The sequence below is a fragment of the Monodon monoceros genome, unplaced genomic scaffold (genome assembly GCF_005190385.1).
Source record: "Monodon monoceros isolate NGI ecotype Baffin Bay Population unplaced genomic scaffold, NGI_Narwhal_1 Super_Scaffold_21, whole genome shotgun sequence".
NCBI lineage: Eukaryota > Metazoa > Chordata > Mammalia > Artiodactyla > Monodontidae > Monodon > Monodon monoceros.
This window is the reverse complement of record NW_021703778.1, coordinates 160,358,696-160,379,801: the sequence shown is the minus strand read 5'-3', so window position 1 is coordinate 160,379,801 and position 21,106 is coordinate 160,358,696. Positions and strand designations below refer to the sequence as shown.

The window sequence follows — 21,106 nt, the reverse complement described above, 5'->3', positions numbered from 1 at the left end:
ATTCGAGGAAACCGGAAAAACAGCTTTCCCAACATAAATTTTCTTGTTTTCATCTTCTCATATTTATGTACTCTATGACTGTGCCTCTGTGCTTGAGCATAATGTAAATACTTAATTGGTTTAATAAATATCCTGAAATAGCCTCGTTGAGTTGTTACTAGAAGGGCACAAACATTTTACCTCACTTAGCCAGCACAGATCAACACTTTGTATCTTTAATGAAGATCGGGATCTTTTTCAGTGGCTGGAATACTCTGTAATCAGTGATGTGGCCCTGCCTGTGGGCAGGAGAGGCTAGATAATGGGTAGAAAACATCACGCTGGTTGGGACCAGTAATTTGAACCCCTGAAATCAGTATTGCTGTGGCCGTTTATGGGAGAGTCCATTTTCTTCCCAAGGCTAAGAAGGGCCCCGCCCCTACCCCCCAACACGCTCCTAATGTCCCTTGGTGATTTACGCGTTACTGAAACTCTCCTTGAGCCAGCTTCTGTTCTCAGCCTGAGACCTCCGGAGACTCTCCAACCCTCCCACCCGCTCAGAAGGCAAATGTCACGCCAGCTCCCGGCACTGTGGTCACCCCGCTGGAGAGTGATTCTCAGTGCCGAACGGGAGGGGAGAGGCCCGTGAGGATTGGAACAGGGGGGTGTCATGTACTTTGTGAGACCTCATTAAGCGGGGTACATCCCCTCTTCTTCCCCCATCCCCATACCAACCTTGGGAATTATTAGTTCGGGGATAGAAAAGGAGTCCTGTTTTCTAGCTGTTGTGTGAAGAAGCCCTTCCAGGTTCTAGTCCTAAAATATCCCCTCTGCAGTTGCACTTGGAGTCCCTTGGTCTTAGCCTAGGATTTGATTAATTTGGCCATGTTCATTCTCTTTGCATTTCATGATTTTCTAAACACTTGCCATATGCCCTCTGAACTTTCATCTCTTTCCACTGGAATTCTATTTCGACTGAAATTCTAAAAAAGCCCTTGTGGTTATTCCATTTGGTGTGACTTTGTGATTATAGGTGGGCTTTATTAATAGGCTACTTCTGATCATCTGAGGGAATTGTTTCATTATGAAGTGTTACTCATTTTTTATATTGCTTATTATTGTCCACGGACCCAGAGGTTTTAAATGCTGAGAGTATGCTGTAAACAAAAACATAAATAATTTATTGCAATTATGAAGTAAGGCCAGATTTTCTATTGGCTCAGTGATGCATATCATTGAGAACTGGCGTGAGATGTAAAATCTTATTTTCCCTAGTGGATTATTTAAAACTACAGTGTAAGCAGTTAAAAATCTTAATTTTTATAAATTCCTGTACTCTCATTTAATGAAAAAAAAAAAAACCACCCTGACTTGATAGAATTTTAAAATATTGTTCCTCTACCAAGCTATATAGAGTTAATCCCTTGGATTACTGTGAGTCTCTACTAACACAGTATGAGAATATCTTTCAGGATCTGGCTGTGCCAGAGTCCCTGGGGTGACTGTCAGGTCCTGCACACTCCTTTGAAATGTGAGTGCTTTTAATTAGATGGAGCAATGGATATTCTTTGTTTCTATATTATTATATTATTATCCTTCTGTTGCCAGAACTCCCAGTCCCATCTAATTGCAAGGGAGGCTGGAAAATGTGGTTTAGCTACGTTCTCAGGAAGAGAAGGAAATAAGTTTTGTTGAACACATAGCAGGCTCTGCCATGGAAACAGACTCCAGCCATTCCCAAATGGATAGTAAATGATCCCAGCTCCTTTTCCTACCAAGCTGTTTATCCCCACCAATTTGAAATAAGCAAACAAAAAATTCCACAGTCCCCCATCATATATTATTAAAAATATATTCTTCTCGAAAACATTATACTACTAGGGAAAATAAGCATTATCTGACAATTGGTGTTTTCTGACTCCGAGGAAGTATGCTTTTTAAAAAAGCAAGCTTCCTATCTGACAGTGGCTAACAGCATTATTAGCAGGGCATTTATAAATGGCTCAGTGTTTATAGTTCATATTTCAACTTCAACTCTATTTGTTGCATTAGCAAAATGAAGCTTATTAAGCTTTATTCTTTTAGTCCGTCTCTCCAAGCATCTGAACCCCCTAATACTCAGCTTTCTTGTCTGGAAGTATGTAATCTTTCCTACATTACACTTGAAAGTTCAGCTTATTCCTAAACCTCCAATCAAGGATATGAACTTGTTGCTTTCAGAGAGGCCACATCTATCTGTTCATGGAGCCATTATGCCATCAGTTAAAGTGGTCAGAGTTCATTTTATTGCCTCCTTTGTGGAAGAACTTGTAGTGTAAAAGCCTGTGTTATTGAAAACATAATTTTCCTCATCATTATGCTTTCTTTCTAGCCAGATCATAACCTGCTAGAAATCTATTGAGCATAGAGTGAAAAGCTCTTCAAAATAGCTGTTCTTAAGAGATTAAATGATTGCCATCTCTGTCCCATTTCTGTTATCTCATAATCAAGTTCAAGATGATACTAGATATCTCAGCTGAAGTGATTATGTATTTGAAATAGAAATGGCTTTATCTCCATTCATATTTCATACTATTGAAGGCAGGATCATTGTTTTCCCATTTACATATATATATGTTTATGGTTCCTTACAACTGTCTGTGGGTTAAAGAGTCAAACTACTTTTTTTTTTTTTTTTTTTTTTTGCGGTACGCGGGCCTCTCACTGTCGTGGCCTCTCCCGTTGCGGAGCACAGGCTCCAGATGCGCAGGCTCAGCAGCCATGGCTCACGGGCCCAGCCGCTCCGCGGCATGTGGGATCTTCCCAGACTGGGGCACGAACCCATGTCCCCTGCATCGGCAGGTGGACTCTCAACCACTACGCCACCAGGGAAGCCCTCAAACTACTTTTTAAAGGCTAAAAATGGCTAACGGGGGTTGGCTTGCCTTTTTAGACTTTCGGTACAAAGACACTAGTTGTAGATTAAGATCCAGCATAGATTCATCAAAATGTACAGCTGTATCAAATCTTAGCAACCATAGTCGAGCAGCTTGACCAGTGAGAAGCTTGAGATTCACAGCTGCTGAGACACTTGCCCAGGGTCACCTAGCCTCGCTAAGATGAAAGCTCACTCCTAGGCCTTTTCTGGTGGATCACACTGCCTCCCTGCTGTATTCAGAGTAAGCCTCTTACACAGATATGGCGTGGGGAGAGAACGGAGGACGTAGTGACCCAAAAGTACAGGAACCAGATTTTTTATGCTTAGTCCAAAGAGGCTCACTTTTGTTTTTGTTCTTTATCCTTAAAGCTGTCTGATCCATGCTATTTTCTTCCATCACAATTTCTCTTCCAGAGATTCAAACTGAGAAAAAAGATCATGTCACTATTTATTAGCAGTTCTGCTAAAACACTTGATAGAGAAGGAATATGAAACTCTTTGCCAGAAATGAGACTTTGGGCTATATGTTGATTGCATTTATCCACATGCACACAAGTAGTCAATAATCAGGCATACTGAAATTACATTCTTTCCTCCTTTTAAAATATCTCTAGCTTTACATAAGACTCCTCATTTTAAAAACCTAGTAAATAGGAAAAAGTGAGTCATTATTTATGGTTAATCACTTTTGCCAGCTATGACTGCATTTCACATCCATTTTCCTTTCTTGTTTCTTTTTCTTGGACTGGAGAATCTATCCTGTCACTCTTTAGGGAAAAACCATATCGGTCCCATCAATACCTTCTTTCAGCACATAATCACAGTTAAGCCACTGTAAACAAAGATTTTTGTTGGATTACAGCAAGGAAGTAACTTCTTTAGAATGCAGAACTGTGGAGAATAATCCAGAATCTTGAGATGGCACCTAAAGAGAAAAATCTGAGTTATTTAGGGTTTCTTTCAAAATGGAATACTTATTTCAAAAATATTGAATTTATGAGTGTCTACTCTATGTCTACCAAGTTCCAGATATTATAAGGTTTAGAAAAGATTTCAGATGGGATACCTGGCATGTCAGGACACTTTTATTTGCAAGTACCAGGAAATCCATTTCATACTTCCTTTAACAACCCAGGGAATTTATTGGATCAGGTGACTAAGAGTTTTGAAATTGGGCATGCTTCAGGCCTGGTTGATTAGGCTCCAATTCACTCTAATTTTTCTGATTCTTCCCTTCACTGTGTATAGCTCCATTTTCAGGCTGATAATTGACAATGAAAAGCAGGTGCAAAAATTTTTGAATCAATGGCTCATAGAACTGTTGTGGACTTTGTACTCCTGTGGTAGGAAAAGGACCATTGTAATACCGTGTCACCTCTGCATCCCAGCTGAAAGAGCTTCTCCTTTCTCAGCTCGCAAACAAAATTTCCAGGCTTCATTATGGTTGACCCAACTCTTTGCCCATCAGCAGTGGTCAGGGGAGGAATGCCATGTACTAATCAACCAGCGAACCCTTAAACCAGTCACCACACTAAGGAGAGTGGGATTAAATTGGTTGGCTTATTAGGCCAGTGGGATCCCGCTTCTGGAGCTGGGGGTGGAAACCCATCCACCCAAATCACACAGCTGCACAGGGGATGGGGGCATAGATGCTGGGGAAGTAGCTGACAGCATCCACTGTGTCTTTTCATCTAGTAGGCTGAGCCTGATCCTAATGAGGCCAAAGTTTTGCCTGGCTTGTGTCATTCTTTGTTCCTGGCCATCCTTTTATCCTCCACTGTTCATCCTCAATGGCCAATTCCACCACCTGTCCACAGCCAGTCCATAGCTGTACCTCTGCATCCAAGTGGCAGAAGAAGTCTCTTATACTGAGGAATATATTATCCTCACCTAAAGTCTAATAATACCATTTATTGTTGGCAGGCTAGATAGTATTAAGTAAGACATGCATATGATACAATGAAGAGAATGCTGCTCTCTTTTTCTGGTTGACTTTGGCATTTCAACTGCCCGGAACTTCAACCTTCAGAGCTCTTCTTAAAGGGAATATTTAATTTGCTCTAAAAATCATTTTCCACATAGAAGAAACTGATCTGTTTCAATAGTGAGTTCCCTTTTACTTGAATGAGAATCTGATGTGACATGCTGTTGATGATGGCAATTTAAATGCCCCATGAGAACTTCATCTCTCAACATAAACTTTTCACTGTGTCAGCCTGGGATCTCTCTGAAAGCAGAGCTTCGGATGAGGGCTTGCATTGCAGGTTGTTTGTTTGGGGCACAACGTTGGTGTGCAAGAGCAGAACAGGTAATGAAAGCAAACCGGCGCAAGGACCTCTTACCGCGGTTGTTACTTCTGTGAGCGACTCAGTCCCACCAGAACCTCCCATGAGCCGAGAGAACCTCAGAGGGACCGAGAGAAAGTGGTTATCCATTGACGCCTGTCCCCTCATTAGTCAAGGGTCGCCTATGGGGCGTTAACTCCTTTTTTCATACTTCAGGGCTATAAGGGTTAGGCCCCGCCCAGGTGTTTCCAGGCAATCCCAGGTGAACAGCGGGAGGTACCTGGTGACGCGAGGCACCCCCAGCAAAGGCTGGAGCAAAAGATGGGTGGCGAGTGTGAGGCGGGGCACGAAGGGGGTGCAACACACACTAAAGGGAAGGCATCTGCCAGAGCCATGTAGGAACCTGCAAAGGACCAGAAACCATCTACGTGGCTCTTCTGTCTTTCCTGGGTGTCTGAATGGCTTTTCTTTCTTTCTTTCTTTCTTTTTTAACATCTTTATTGGAGTATAATTTCTTTACAATGGTGTGTTCGTTTCTGCTTTATAACAACACGTCTCTAAAAAGGTAAAATTAATAAACACATCTCCGACTGAATTGCTGTCGAGCCCTGCAGAACTCTCATCAACAAAGAGGCAAGCACGCCAGTGGGGAGAACCGGCAGGGTCCTCAGAAGAGAAGGCTGCTTGCGGGAGGAGCTGTCAGCATCGCAGCTTCAATTGGCGGGTCCTCTCATGCCCAGCAGGGGCTCCTTGCTTGGAGGGTAATTTTTACTCTCACTGTTCAGTCGGTATGATGGCTTTGTCCCTAATATAATGGTAGTTCTGACTTTCCTTTAAATTATTCCGTAAAGAATCAGAAAGAAGGCCTCTCTCCCTTTTCCCTGCCCCAAAAATTCCACTCAGAAAACTTTTCTCATTTACATCTTTGCCTCCACATTAAATTTCTCATTCATGTTTCAGGTGAATCAAATGCAGCGTCAACTTTCAACACCCCGTGTAACTATCACAGTGACTCAAAATAATTGCCGACTGTCAGTGTATGTGCTGCGAACACAGATGTGCCCGCCACTGGCTCTGTTATCACCAGAAGAAGGCAAAGCTTGCCTTCTTCTCTGGGCTCCATTCAAAACCTTAGTGTCAGCGAGGCAGAGTGTTGAGGCAATTATCTGCTTAATCTGTCCAAGAAACGTGTGCCTCCTCTGCCCCGAAATCACTTGTTTAGAAAAAAAAAGTCTTTAAAGCAATTTTCCAGTAAGTATAGATTTAGCTGGAATGTTCCAGAGAATTGCCTCCAACTTTGGCTCCTCTAGCTCAGTGGTTTTCAATCAGGGATGGTTTTGTCCCCCCAGGAGACACTTGGCAATAAGGGGAGACATTTTTGACTGTTATAGCTGGGGAGGGCCAGGGGAGAGTCCTACTGGCATCTAGTGGGTAGAAACCAAGGATGCTGCTAAACATCCTACAGTGTGCAGGACAGCTCCCACAGCAAAGAATGATCCAGCCCAAAATGTCAGCAGCACCGACACTGAGAAATCCTGCTCTAGCTGTTGAGGATTTATACATAAATAAGGTCACTTGTTTAGAAAATTCAGACCAAAAAGAAAAATATATTCCTTCCTTCAATTGAAAAAGAGATGAATATTAAAGACTATTTTAAGCCAAAATAACCCATAAGACAAGTTTGTGTTTCGCCTATAATCTTCAACTTCTGCCCAAATGAATATAGGTGTTTATAAGATTGCAGTTATATATAGTCCGTATTCTTGTTTCTACTTAAAAATGTCACTTTTATAGTCTTTACATCATTTTAATAGAGAATATTCCATTGTTTCAATTCCTTTCTCTTCATTTCTTTCCTTCCTTCTTCTTTTTTTTTTTTTTAAAGTAACTTGAGCAAAAGCATGCACTCCAATTTGAAATCTGGCTTTGGAGAACTGGCCATGGGGCACTCCTGAATTATTATTTTATTTTTATTTTTAAAAATTTTATTTATTTATTTTTGGCTGCTTTGGGTCTTCGTTGCTGCACACGGGCTTTCTCTAGTTGCAGTGAGCGGGGGCTACTCTTTGTTGCGGTGCGCGGTCTACTCCTTGTGGTGGCTTCTCTTGTTGCAGAGCACGGGCTCTAGGCACACAGGCTTCAGTAGTTGTGGCTCGCGGGGTCCACAGTGCAGGCTCAATAGTTGTGGTGCGCAGGCTTAGTTGCTCTGCAGCACGTGGGATCTTCCCAGACCAGGGCTTGAACCCGTGTCCCCTGCGTTGGCAGGAGGATTCTTAATGACTGTGCCACCAGGGAAGCCCATCTTGAATTATTTTACAACAAAAATTATTTTCAAAACATTACAAGAAATTGGTATGATGTAAATTTACTACTTGTGAGAAACATTTGCTATTTATGTATTTTTAAAATTTAAAAACAACCTATGTTTTTCTTTAGAATGTAAGAATAGAGCAGCACTGGTGCTGAGCTTAATAAAAAAATTCACAGTGTGAAACCCTGGCTCCTTCAAGGTGGGGGCCACTTAGCCTCTAGGTCACAGGAACATATCTAGTCTGGGCTAAGTCCACACTGCATCACAAAAGGAAAGAGTATCTCTGGGCTTTCTATCCTGTTCCATTGATCTATATTTCTGTTTTTGTGCCAGTACCATACTGTCTTGATTACTGTAGCTTTGTAGTATAGTCTGAAGTCAGGGAGTCTGATTCCTCCAGCTCCATTTTTTTCCCTCAAGACTGCTTTGGCTGTTCGGGGTCTTTTGTGTCTCCATGCAGATTTTGAGATGATTTGTTCTAGTTCCGTAAAAAATGCCATTGGTAATTTGATAGGGATTGCATTGAATCTGTAGATTGCTTTGGGTAGTATAGTCATTTTCACAATATTGATTCTTCCAATCCAAGAACATGGTATATCTCTCCATCTATTTGTATCATCTTTAATTTCTTTCATCAATGTCTTATAATTTTCTGCATACAGGTCTTTTGTCTCCTTAGGTTTATTCCTAGATATTTTATTCTTTTGTTGCAATGGTAAATGGGAGTGTTCTTAATTTCACTTTCAGATTTTTCATCATTAGTGTATAGGAATGCAAGAGATTTCTGTGCATTAATTTTGTATCCTGCTACTTTACCAAATTTGTTGATTAGCTGTAGTAGTTTTCTGGCAGCATCTTTAGGATACTCTGTGTATAGTATCATGTCATCTGCAAGCAGTGACAGCTTTACTTCTTTTATGATTTGGATTCCTTTTATTTCTTTTTCTTCTCTGATTGCTGTGGCTAAAACTTCCAAAACTATGTTGAGTAACAGTGGTGAGAGTGGGCAACCTTGTCTTCTTCCTGATCTTAGTGGAAATTGTTTCAGTTTTTCACCACTGAGGATGATGTTGGCTGTGGGTTTGTCATATATGGCCTTTATGATGTTGAGGAAAGTTCCCTCTATGCCTACTTTCTGGAGGGTTTTTATCAAAAATTGGTGTTGAATTTTGTCGAAAGCTTTCTCTGCATCTATTGAGATGATCATATGGTTTTTCTCCTTCAGTTTGTTAATGTGATGTATGACATTGATTGATTTGTGTATATTGAAGAATCCTTGCATTCCTGGGATAAACCCCACTTGATCATAGTGTATGATCCTTTTAATGTTCTGTTGGATTCTGTTTGCTAGTATTTTGTTGAGGATTTTTGCATCTATGTTCATCAGTGATATTGGCCTGTAGTTTTCTTTCTTTGTGACATCTTTGTCTGGTTTTGGTATCAGGGTGATCGTGGCCTCGTAGAATGAGTTTGGGAGTGTTCCTCCCTCTGTTATATTTTGGAAGAGTTTGAGAAGGATAGGTGTTAGCCCTTCTCTAAATGTTTGATAGAATTCGCCTGTGAAGCCATCTGGTCCTGGGCTCTTGTTTGTTGGAAGATTTTTAATCACAGTTTCAATTTCAGTGCTTGCGATCTTTGATAAAGGAGGCAAGAATATACAGTAGAGAAAAGACAGCCTCTTCAATAAGTGGTGCTGGGAAAACTGGACAGGTACACGTAAAAGAATGAAATTAGAACACTCCCAACGCCATACCCAAAAATAAACTCAAAATGGATTAAAGACCTAAATGTAAGGCCAGACACTATCAAACTCTTAGAGGAAAGCATAGGCAGAACACTCTCTGACATACATCACAGCAAGATCCTTTCTGACCCACCTCCTAGGGAAATGGAAATAAAAACAAAAATAAACAAATGGGACCTAATGAAACTTCAAAGCTTTTGCACAGCAAAGGAAACCATAAACAAGATGAAAAGACAACTCTCAGAATGGGAGAAAATATTTACAAATGAAGCAACTGACAAAGGATTAATCTCCAAAATTTACAAGCAGCTCATGCAGCTCAATATCAAAAAAACAACCCAATCCAAAAATGGGCAGAAGACCTAAATAGACATTTCTCCAAAGAAGATGTACAGATTGCCAACGAACACATGAAAGAATGCTCAACATCATTAATCATTAGAGAAATGCAAATCAAAACCACAATGCGACATCATCTCACACCGGTCAGAATGGCCATCATCAAAAAATCTAGAAACAATAAATGCTGGAGACGGTGTGGAGGAAAGGGAACCCTCTTGCACTGTTGGTGGGAATGTAAATTGATACAGCCACTATGGAGAACAGTACGGAGGTTCCTTAAAAAATTAAAATTAGAACTACCATACGACCCAGCAATCCCACTACTGGGCATATACCCTGAGAAAACCATAATTCAAAAAGAGTCATGTACCAAAATGTTCATTGCAGCTCTATTTCCAGTAGCCAGGACATGGAAGCAACCTAAGTGTCCATCAACAGATGAATGGGTAAAGAAGAGGTGGCACATGTATACAATGGAATATTACTCAGCCATAAAAAGAAACAAAACTGAGTTATTTGTAGTGAGGTGGATGGACCTAGAGTCTGTCATACAGAGTGAAGTAAGTCAGAAAGAGAAAAACAAATACCGTATGCTAACACATATATATGGAATCTAAAAAGAAAAAAAATGGTCGTGAAGAACCTAGGGAGAAGACGGGAATAAAGACACAGACCTACTAGAGAATGGACTTGAGGATATAGGGAGGGGGAAGGATAAGCTGTGACAAAGTGAGAGAGTGGCATGGACATATATACACTACCAAACGTAAAATAGATAGCTAGTGGGAAGCAGCCACGTAGCACAGGAAGATCAGCTCGGTGCTTTGTGACCACCTAGAGGGGTGAAATAGGGAGGGTGGGAGGGAGGGAGACGCAAGAGGGAAGAGATATGGGGACATATGTATATGTATAACTGATTCACTTTGTTATAAAGCAGAAACTAACACACCATTTTAAAGCAATTATACTCCAATAACGATGTTTTAAAAAAAAAAAGGAAAGAGCAGAATCTTGCTTAACAAATCAGGATGTAAAGAGACAAATGCTAAAGCTCATGGTGATAGAAGTAATTATAACCACTTATCTGATGAGTCAAAAAATGTTTGTATTTTAACAGATATGAAAACTATTGGAATTCAGCTGAATGGACAGAGTCTAGTCCTGCCTGAAATTCTCAATGTATCCCATTGTCACCCTGGGTCTTCTGCCCTTCGAAGTCCAGATCGTATTGCCTGGGACTCCCATTCCATATCCTGTGGAATTTTAAAGCACTTCCTAGGTTTTTGCAAATTTCTGGAAGGCCTGTGGCTCTGAGTTCTCATCTCTCTGAGTTAATTCAGTTGATGGTCATCTTACCATACCCCACTTTTGTTGCTCCCTACTGCACCCGCTCAGACAGAACTCATCTCCAGTGCCGAACTCAGCACACACTCCCCAAACACACCATCCCCCCTTAGACTGTGTGCCTGTCAAGCCCTTGGTGAAGATAAAGGAGAGGTTATAACACACAACACGAACAACTTCGGAGCACACAGTAAACGTAGCGGTTAATTAAAGGACCTTTGATCACTGGGGCCTTTTTCTTGGGCCAATTCCCGTCATGTAGCATCCCAGCCTCCTCCCTACCCCTCAGTAGCCCTTCTCCCTGCATCCTGTCTTATCTTGCTCATCATCTCCTTCCTCCCAGATGGTCCTATATTGTTCATACTGAGTTACACAGAGCAGTTCAGCTCTCTTGAGTCTGTACTCCCCACATCAATTCCAGCTCTCCCTTTGCATCTCAAAACCAAGCAAACCAAAAAGCCTTTAATTTAACTGGATTTACATGTCTAGAAAGCAGTTATTGTTGTTCATAGCAATTTATTTTCCTCTCATCCATCTGTATAAACTTTGTTCATTCCTTTAAAAAGACAGTTGTGAAATATAAGCCTGTATGTATGTGTGTATATATGCATGTGTCTATATCTGTGTCTATAGCCACATGTCCAGTAAAAGAGCAATTAGTTAAGTGGCTTCAGGTGCTTAGACTTCAGCTGCAGGGCAGGTTAGACGCAGATGTGTCCAGTGCTCTGCCTTGGTTTCCGGTTTCCAGCTCTTTATCTCTAAATTGTTCAGCCTGACACTCAAGGGGTTCCTTCCACCCATTGCTCTACTAAGCACCCTCATCTTTCAGAGTCCATGTCTTACTTGGTCTCTCTGTACCTGGTCTGTATTTACAAAATGTGGTGGGGCATGGAGACCACAATTGACCGTTCCTTATTGGTCCCTGAGTGATGGCTCCTAGGTGCCTTCTTCAGTGTGTTATTATTTCTCTGGCTAGTATTTTAGACTCTATAAAAACAGTGATGATATACTTTCTTTAATCCCCCCAAACCTCCTGGGAGGCAGTAGATATTCCAAAATGTTGTCCACTGTTTCCCCAGATTCATTTACTCCACAAATTCATTCACTCTGCAAACATTCATTACCCGCTATGGGCTAAGAGGTGGGGACACAGCAGCAAACAAGAGAAAGTTCTTGCCTTCCCAGAGTTTATTTCTAGTTGGAGTGACGGTGGTGGAATATTTCAGTGCTGAATGTATGTTGGTGACACCAAGACAGCACACTCTAGTTTCATAAGGAGAGTATACTCCTTTTAGGGTTAAACACTGTAAACAGAAACAATGAAACGTTTTACCTAATGACGTTTTCTTCATCTCCTCAGCATACCACTAATTCTACCCACCTGCCACATCTGCTCATCCATCACATGGTGACTTGAGAGTGGGTGCTGTGAAACTTTCCTTCTTTGGAATAATTCCGTCTGCAATGAAAAACAGTATTTTAGCTTTCAAAATTATAGCTCTGAAATGTGAATTTCCTTTTCATTCTCCTTGAGATGACCATATATATATGTGATGAGGAAGAAAAGTTGAAGACAGTATTTTACCATGTCTCATTCTAAATATAAACATGATGTTCCTCCATTCATTATAAAAACGCCACTCCAAGCCTTATGAATAAACTTTTCCATTTTAATACCTCTTGGTTATACTGTGCCCATTTTATGATGGGAAGCTTTGGCAAAGGCAGCAAGAAAAATAAGAAGTTAATGGAATTACAATAAAGTTATTTACTGAGAAAATCAGGCAAAAGGATTTCCTTTTCTACAAGCATTCAGCATCTCAATAAGTGAATGAACACACACACACACACACACACACATATGTATATATATCAGAAACAGTTTATTCTAAATATTACTTTTGTAGGTTATCCACTTAACTCACCCTATGAGATTTATAGTTCAATCATATCAGTTCAGAGTGGGAAGAAAAAAGGCCATTTATCTAATCCAATTCCTTGAGAAAAAATATGTAGGCAATATTAAGAATCTTCAATTATCTAATTTAATAGGAGGGATGATTTATACTCTGTAATCAGTAACATGTGATACTGATTATTTCTAATCCCTTAGAAGAGATCCGACATTCTGCTTTTGGTCCTGTATAGCATGAAATCGTCATGTATATTTTACCAAAAGAAGTAACAAGAATAATGGCCCCTACAGTCTGCAATCATTTTATACTAACATACTGCAACATGGTTTTGCCCTGGGGCAGAGAAGTAGGGATTTTCTCTACTTCAAAAGAATGAAAAATTATTATCACTCTATCCAGTACCATTACAGACTTCAGAGACTTTGGCATGAAATATTCAGAAAGTTTATTTTAGAATTCAATATTTTAAAAGCCTGCTTTAAAACTATTACAGTGATTAGCGGCTTTGTTACTCGGGCCAGTCCTTGCTTTAAAAAGCCCTATGTCATGGTTAATACCATTTGCCGTTTCAACAAGATATAATTTGCACCAACCCAATAAGGCAAATACGGCACGTAATGCATTGTTTTAGAGTGCCCCCCAAAGAGGAATTGGGACCACAACTCATCAGTTATCTTTCAAACACACTCTTAAACACTGCTTTCACTGGTAGCAGTTGAATGTATTGCTTATGCCATGATTTTGTCCTTCTGCCATGTGTTATCTTAACCAGGTGGAATGGGTGCCATTCCTCTGCTCCCTGTTCAAGGAGCAATGCCCCTGTCTCAGTGTCTGTAGGGACACACACGGACAACCCAGCTGAGGCCGCCCACACCCTCCGCTGACCAGCCAGAGGCTCACATCTTCACCTCTCTCCATAGGAGTCAGAAAAGCTTATCAGGTGTTTGTGAGGAATTAACCAAGCTTCCGAGGCCATGAATGAAGCCAGTGAAAACTTCCAGAGCTTGAGTTAGCTGCATGGGAATTGCAACACAACCGCTTCTCTCTGGACCATCCTATTTACATAGGGAGACATGTGGAATAGAGTATAGAGCCCTGGTTTGGGAATTTAACAATCATGATTTGAATTTCAAATCTGGTTACTTACCAGCAACATGATCCTTCAGAAACCACTGAACCCCTTTAGGCTCAATGTCTGTAAAATGGACCCGTCCTGGCATCTGTGCACAGATTTGATGAGACAGGTGATATAAAGACAGTGCGAGGCAGGGTGTCAGTCACTGTTCCCATCGTTATTATTTACTCCCCAAATGTTTTTCTTATCTCTTAATTCTTTATTCCACACTTCTGTTGTGTAATGTGTGAAAGGAAAATCAAAATGGAGTTGGTGTTGCTAAGAGAGTTCTCTAAAATGGAGCCAGGAGACCATTAAGGAAGTGTGACTTCTGCACATCAAAATCTTTTGTCCTGGTGACGTCATCCAGAACACCTTCCAGAAACGCAAAATATTTACTGGACCCTTACCTTAAAACAACGTGTGACTCCACAAGGGCAAATCTTTTCTAACGTGAGTCAGAGTCAGTCACAAATTTCACCAAGCAGCTTTTAACAACCCCATGGCTTTTCGTCTCTTCCTTTGAACACTCTTTCGGGGTTACCCGAATTTGTATCTCCCAAACTGCAATTCTTCAGACCCTAAATAAACTCTTTTCTTCTTTGCAGCCTCCTGCATTGTGTTTTTGGTTGACAAATGCATGTATATTTATTGACATATCACAGAAAGAATTTGCAGGATGACTAGAAAAATCATCACTCCTGCCTTTTTTAATATAACCTGTGCACTTGATGACATTCCTTTAAATTTATTGAATATATTATTTCTGTAGGTTTTAATAAATAACTTTTCCTTCCCTTCACACCTTAGGTATTATCAAGGAAAAAAAAAAGATAAGCATCAACCTCAGCATTCAAGTAGATAAAATACGTTCCTCTCACGTAGACATGAAAAGAAATGAAGGTTCTGATGTACTCTTGATGCATAAGGTGAGACGAAACTAACCTGTGAATAACTTTCTGTTTCATTTTCCAGGGAAGTAGATCAAGACTCAGATGGTCACGTCAGCTTTAAAGACTTTGAATATGCCATGAACTATGGACAAAAGTAAGCCTAACTATTGTGTGCTGCTTTGGGCAACCTGTGGGGAGACCGAAATAGATTGTGATATATTTAGATGTCGAATCCCACTCTACCAATGATGTCATGCTGCATACCTTCCGTTAAACTCTTCATCATGGTTCTCAGATGCTCACAGTTGCTTGCACTGCCACTGGGATGGCCCCCAACCCCCCTCCTCCCCCACCAATGCTGCCAGCCAGGATGCTCCACTCATTTACTGGTCCTTGCCACCCTACCCACAGCCTCCCTGATCCTCAGCAGTTCCTAGTGTCAGGAACTGCCAGTGGTACCAGTTTCCTTCCTGCATTCAGCTTTGGTTGAACAAATAATAGCAGGTACATGCAACTGAGTGTTGACTGTGTTCCAAGCAATGAGCAAGGCTTTTGGAAAACAAAGTTAAGACTTCTCTAAGACAATGTATCCTTAGTAGTCATCAAAAATCATCATCGCAAAAATGGCCCTAGGGCGCTGGTTGTGCAAGATGGAAAAACCAGATTGAGCTGACATTAGTATAAGTCTTCTCCAGCTGCATACAGAGGAAGGACAGGGTGCAGTAAGGATATCGGAGGCAAAAGACTTACCTGCAGAACCCATTAGAATGGCCTGGGCCTGCGGCTCCTGCAGCAGAACAACAAGCCCTGGGCTGCCCGGCTGCCCTGTGCTGTACCCTCCCTGGTTCTGGGCGGCTCTGCCCTGCCACGAGAGCCTTAGCCATCTGTGTTCCCGTCCTCTGTTTTCTGCCCATCCATACCTGGAATCCGGGGACTGCTGTCCTACAACAAAAACTGTGACCCTGGACTTTCAGCACTTATTTTAAATAAATACTCATATCAGTACTAATATTTTATCTGTAAATGTTCAGAATGCTAAACGTTAACAACACTGTGAAAACATCTAATATAATTCAAATTTTAAAAGTATTAAAGGTCAAGGAAATATGTACATTTGTCAAAGAGAAACATTAAATAAGCATCCTTCTGACACAAAGTATTAGCAGATAAACTTAATAATCTGTCATAAATCAGAGGAGCCTAAAGAGACATAACAGCTAAATATAATTTGGTGTTCTGGAGGGGATCCTGGGATAGAAGAAAGGACGTTAGGTAAACACTAGTAAGGTATGCACTTTAGTTCATAATGCTATATCAATATTGGTGCATTAATTGTGACAAATGTACCATACTCATAGAAAATATTCATCATAGGGGAAAGTGAGTGAGTACATGGGAACTCTCTATTCTATCTTCACAATCTTTCTATAAACCTAAAACTATTCCAAAATTAAAAGGTTGTTAAAAAATAAAGTCTTGTTCCAAAATTAGCATACTAAACACTATCTAAAATGAAGAAAACTTTGAAAATCATTAAGAAGTACACATGAAATATTATTTCAAGAACAAAGTGGATCCATGGTATCATTGAGCATCACGTGCGTTTTAGGACAAATGGTTCTGGCTGATGAAAAGCGCTTTCTGACTTTGGGTAGAGTTTTATTCAGCAAGTATTTTCATCATAAATTGAATAGTTGAGTCATTGGTCCTCATCTCAGTACATAAGTGGTACTGCTTTTAGATTTTTAAAATATAAAAATTAGAGTAATCTACCAACAAAATGCTTATATTTCAGTAATTGCCAGAATACCAAAACCTTGTATTGCAATCACTATTTGGACCTTATTTCTTCCTGTAATCATGACAAGAGAGAGGGAGAGGTCACGTCCTCCCGTTGAGTGGCAGGCAGGAGGCCAGGGTGGGAAGAGCTATTGGGCAACTGCCTTGATCCGGGATTAGTCCAGGCTCTCTTCGGTCTCAGTGAGGTCTCAGTGACAGAAACCTACCCAGACTAGCTTAGACAGAAAAGGAATTTACTAGAAAATACTGGGCTATCTTATATAATCCAACGTAGGAAGGGCAGTGGTGCAGCTGGGTTTCCAGGAAAATGAGAACGAGTAACACAAGCACCTCCGGACTCTGCCCCTGTCCCCTGGTCACTGCAGCCTCACACCGTTCTAAAAAGGAATTGGCCCATCATCTGTGCAAGTGCAAAGACCCTAGAAAGAGGCTTCAGTTGGCCCCTGGATCAGTCAACTCTGATTCATCTTGAGGGTATAGGCTTGGTCCCTAGGCACTCAGCCAGGTGTGCTGAGGGCTGGTCACAGGAGGGGAAGTTGATAAGAGCTGGGCGGCCATCCCCTGTTCTTTTTTTAGAAGAAAGCAATATGACCTGGACCTTCTCTAGGAGGGAGAGCACCTCGAGGATTTGATGCTTAGGAGGGTCCAGGCTCTCAGGGCAGATCACAGACCAAAAGAAGGGGCCATGAGAAGCTGCTCATGTCACCTTCCCTCCTTACCACTCCCTCTACACTCCGTCCAAATCCTTGTCTTGTAAGCTTTGCCCCAGCTTCTCACTTCCAGGCCCCTGCCCCACCCTCGTCCCCAAGCCACATGATGCTGTCTGCAGTGTGACCCTATTGGTCTCCCTTCAGTTGCATGGCCCAAGGATGGGCATCTATGCAAGCTGATCAGCTCGGTCTCTCCCCGTGGAAGACCTCAGGAGTGAGAGTGAGGGAGGCGGAACAGCGCTCCTCCGGTGGAATGAGTGGTTATGACCCAGGGGCGAGGGGCAGATGTGTTTGCCACCATGTGGCCTGGAAAACCAAGGCAGCTGGTTTGCAGTGAGAGCAGAAAATGAAACAGACACCAAGAGGGGAACAAGAGAGGAACTAGAGAAACCCATGGTACTGGATTTCTGATTAAAGCTTATACACAAGGCCCAGTCATAACCCTTTGGGTCCTGTGAGGTAACTCTGTATCCTTCCAATAAATCTTTCTGCTCAAGCCAGCTGGAGTTGCTTTCTGTTATCTGAAACCAAGAGAACCCTAACTGTTACAAGCATAGAGCCAAGGACAGATACTAGGTAACATCAACATTTACTGGGGCAGCAGAGAAAAGTCTTCTAAATAGACTAAGAAGAAGCAGCCAAGATGGAAGAGGAAGCTGTCGCCAGATCTCTCTCGCTGATACCTCTGCCTCCACCTGATCTTTCACTATGACCAGCTCCAGTCTTCCCCTCTGGCAACAGCTGTCTCTCAGAGATCACCAGTGATTTCCAGTGGCCAAACGCACGAGCCCCTCTCGGACCCCATCACACTTGTCCTTTCTCTTGGGTCCTTCTCTCTTTAGCCTCCATAGCACTGCTCTCTCGTGGTATTTCTGTGCCCATTCTTCCCATTCTACTCTCTTTTCCTGTATCTTCAACTATCTTGTAAGTGTTAGTATTCTCCAGGGTACTCTAATTGGCCACTCTTCTTTTTTTTTTTTTTTTTTTAATAAATTTATTTATTTATTTTTGGTTGCGTTGGGTCTTCGTTGCTGCGTGTGGGCTTTCTCTAGGAGCGGCGAGCGAGGGCTACTCTTCATTGCGATGTGCAGGCTTCTCGTTGCGGTGGCATCTCTTGTTGCAGAGCACGGGCTCTAGGTGCGCAAGCTTCAGTAGTTGTGGCATGCGGGCTTCAGTAGTTGTGGCACACGGGCTTAGTTGCTCCGCAGCATGTGGGATCTTCCTGGACCAGGGCTTGAACCCGTGCCCCGTACATTGGCAGGCAGATTCTTAACCACTGCGCCACCAGGGGAGTTCTTGGCCACTCTTCTTGATCAACACATTCTCCAAGGATGATTTCATTCTCTCCCAAGACTTCAGCTATCACCTTTATGGGTGTGACTCCACCAACCAAACTTTATCTTTCGTCTTGATCTCTGCTGCACCCAGACCTGTGTTTTCATTTGCCGGTTGGACGTTTTCACCTCAACCCAAGCTCACTGAACTAAAATCAGACTCATTGTTTTCTCTGATTTCCAAAATTGGCTTCTCATTCTGTGTTTTCTATTTCTGTTAATGGCATCCATCCCATCCCCCACCCCAAGCTCTCATGTGAACCAGACACCTAGGAGTTTCTTTCAAATCTCCCCCATCTTCCTTCACTGTGACATCCAGTCAGTCACTGCATCCTTTGAGTCTGCATCTGCAAAAACTTTCATGACATTTCCTTCCATGCATCATGATCTCTCGGCCCACGTTCTTATTCCCACTCCCATCCGTCCATTGGGGCATATGTTCTTCCATTCATTGCTATAAAGATGAGTAAAGGGTGTGGTGACAAGTTAAGAACTAGACCCCACTGTCATGAAATTTAGTCCAGCATGTCAGTTATCTTCTCAAAGCACAAATAGAATTGTTTTTTTTTTTTTTTCTTCTCTGCTCAGAAGCTTTAATAGCCATCTTTTCTTTTGGGTCATGTCTAACCCTTAATGTGCCATTCAAAGCCCTCTGCAGTCTTGTCTCCACTTGTCTGTTCAGCTTTATCTTTCACAACTACCTCTACCATACCATCCCACAACCAGGCAACTCACACACACACATACAAGTCCCTTAGCCTAAAAACACCAAAATAACAACTAGATCTTTGCCCAAAATAGAAAATTAACAAATAACCTTGGAATTCATATCTGATGAGGTAATAGGAAAATACACCATAAGATAAAATTCCATTTAAAAAAACACTGGGCCACCTTCATCCTAGTGAATTTGTTTTTTAATTTTTATTGGAGTGTAGTTGCTTTACAGTATGTTAGTTTCTGCTGTACAGCAAAGTGAATCAGCTATACATATACATATATCCCTCTTTTTTGGATTTCCTTCCCATTTAGGTTACCACAGAGGATTGAGTAGAATTCCCTGTGCTATACAGTAGTTTCTCATTAGTTATCTATTTTAGGTATATTAGTGTCCTAATGAATATTTTTCCTTCCCCATTGTCACCTTCAGGGGGGGAAAGGGGGGCTAATTTTGCTGGGTATTTTGTATTATTTTATTCTTGAAAATTGATGAGACAGACATTAGCATCCTCTCTTATAAATGAGGAAACCACCTCAGAGAGTCTAAGTAACGCGGCTCAGGCCAGGTGGTGGCGATGGGTGGAGTGTCAGGGTGGAGAGCCAAACCTGCCAGCCTGATTAAGCATAAATAACTGCTATTCTGCTACATCACCTCCAGTGGCAAAATCATCTATGACACTGGTCCGTATTCTTCGGTCACACTTTGTTTTTGATCCAGGATGAGTTTATCCCGATTCATTGGCCATCCCAGGTCAAGCTTCTATCACATGGTAGGTATTAAACACTAATTCCCATCTTACACATCACCAAGCTTAATCCAAATTACATTGGGTTATTAATCAAATCCACTTTCAAGAGACAAAGATTTGCCACCGGAGACAATATCGTTTAAAATATGCTGCCAGCTCTAAAGGCGGTTTTCAAAGAGGATTTCTAGAAATGCTCTGAACAATGGAAGCATTTTTGAAATAGATGTGCATCCTCATTGGGCAACACTCACTCACGTGTGTAAATTCTAAACCGTAGTTTTCAACAGTCACGGTACTTGGGGTTCACGCTTCACTTACAGAATTGTAATTTCGGTTTAATAAAAACGGTTGCTTTCCTTTTTCTTGTAACTTTTGAGAAATCTGTTTAGAACTGCGGAATTAGACAGTTAAAACCCACACAAATGGAAATGTAATGGCATTAGGGATAGCAGCTCACAGAGTGACCTTTCTTACAAAACAAATTTAAATTGGCTTGGCCACGTGGATTCAAAAGTGGCTGAAAATAATTTAACATAATAAAATATGGAGTGTTCAATCTAAATTTCTCTTAAATTGCTAAATCGGTAAAATGCTCAGAAGTGTGAATCAAAAAGAGCATCACTCTAACTTCACAGAAAATGCAGATTAATTTATATGAAAACATAAACTGAAATCCAAATATACTCCTTATTTTATGATTTACTGATCCTTGGCGGGGGAGAAAACTTCAAAGGAGAACAAAGCAGTTAGGTTTGCTGTAGTTTATTCATTAGGAAGAACAATTTCAATAATACTAAATTTTTACAAAAAATTGACCAAGGGTCTGGAAGTACATTGCAAGTATTATAATAATAGTCACTGTAAAGTAGAAGCCAGGGTTGGTCATCTTCTTTGTTTTAAAGAAGGAAGCCAACCTTGACTTTAAATGATGTTTTCTAAGGTTAAACA

At 41.3% G+C, this 21,106-nt stretch overlaps 1 protein-coding gene across 3 annotated transcripts in view; it reads left to right on the top strand.

Annotated features, from left to right (window-relative positions):
- The window catches only part of EFCAB11 (EF-hand calcium binding domain 11), a 164,462-nt gene that overhangs the window by 128,974 nt on the left and 14,382 nt on the right, over positions 1-21,106 (top strand). For 2 of the 3 annotated variants that reach the window (XM_029236765.1, XM_029236764.1), the window contains exon 6: positions 14,928-14,999. In XM_029236765.1, coding sequence (XP_029092598.1) covers positions 14,928-14,999 — 72 coding nt within the window. Of the gene's footprint in view, positions 1-14,927; positions 16,421-21,106 lie in introns of those variants that run through there. The other variant, XM_029236766.1, reaches the window with a different exon arrangement.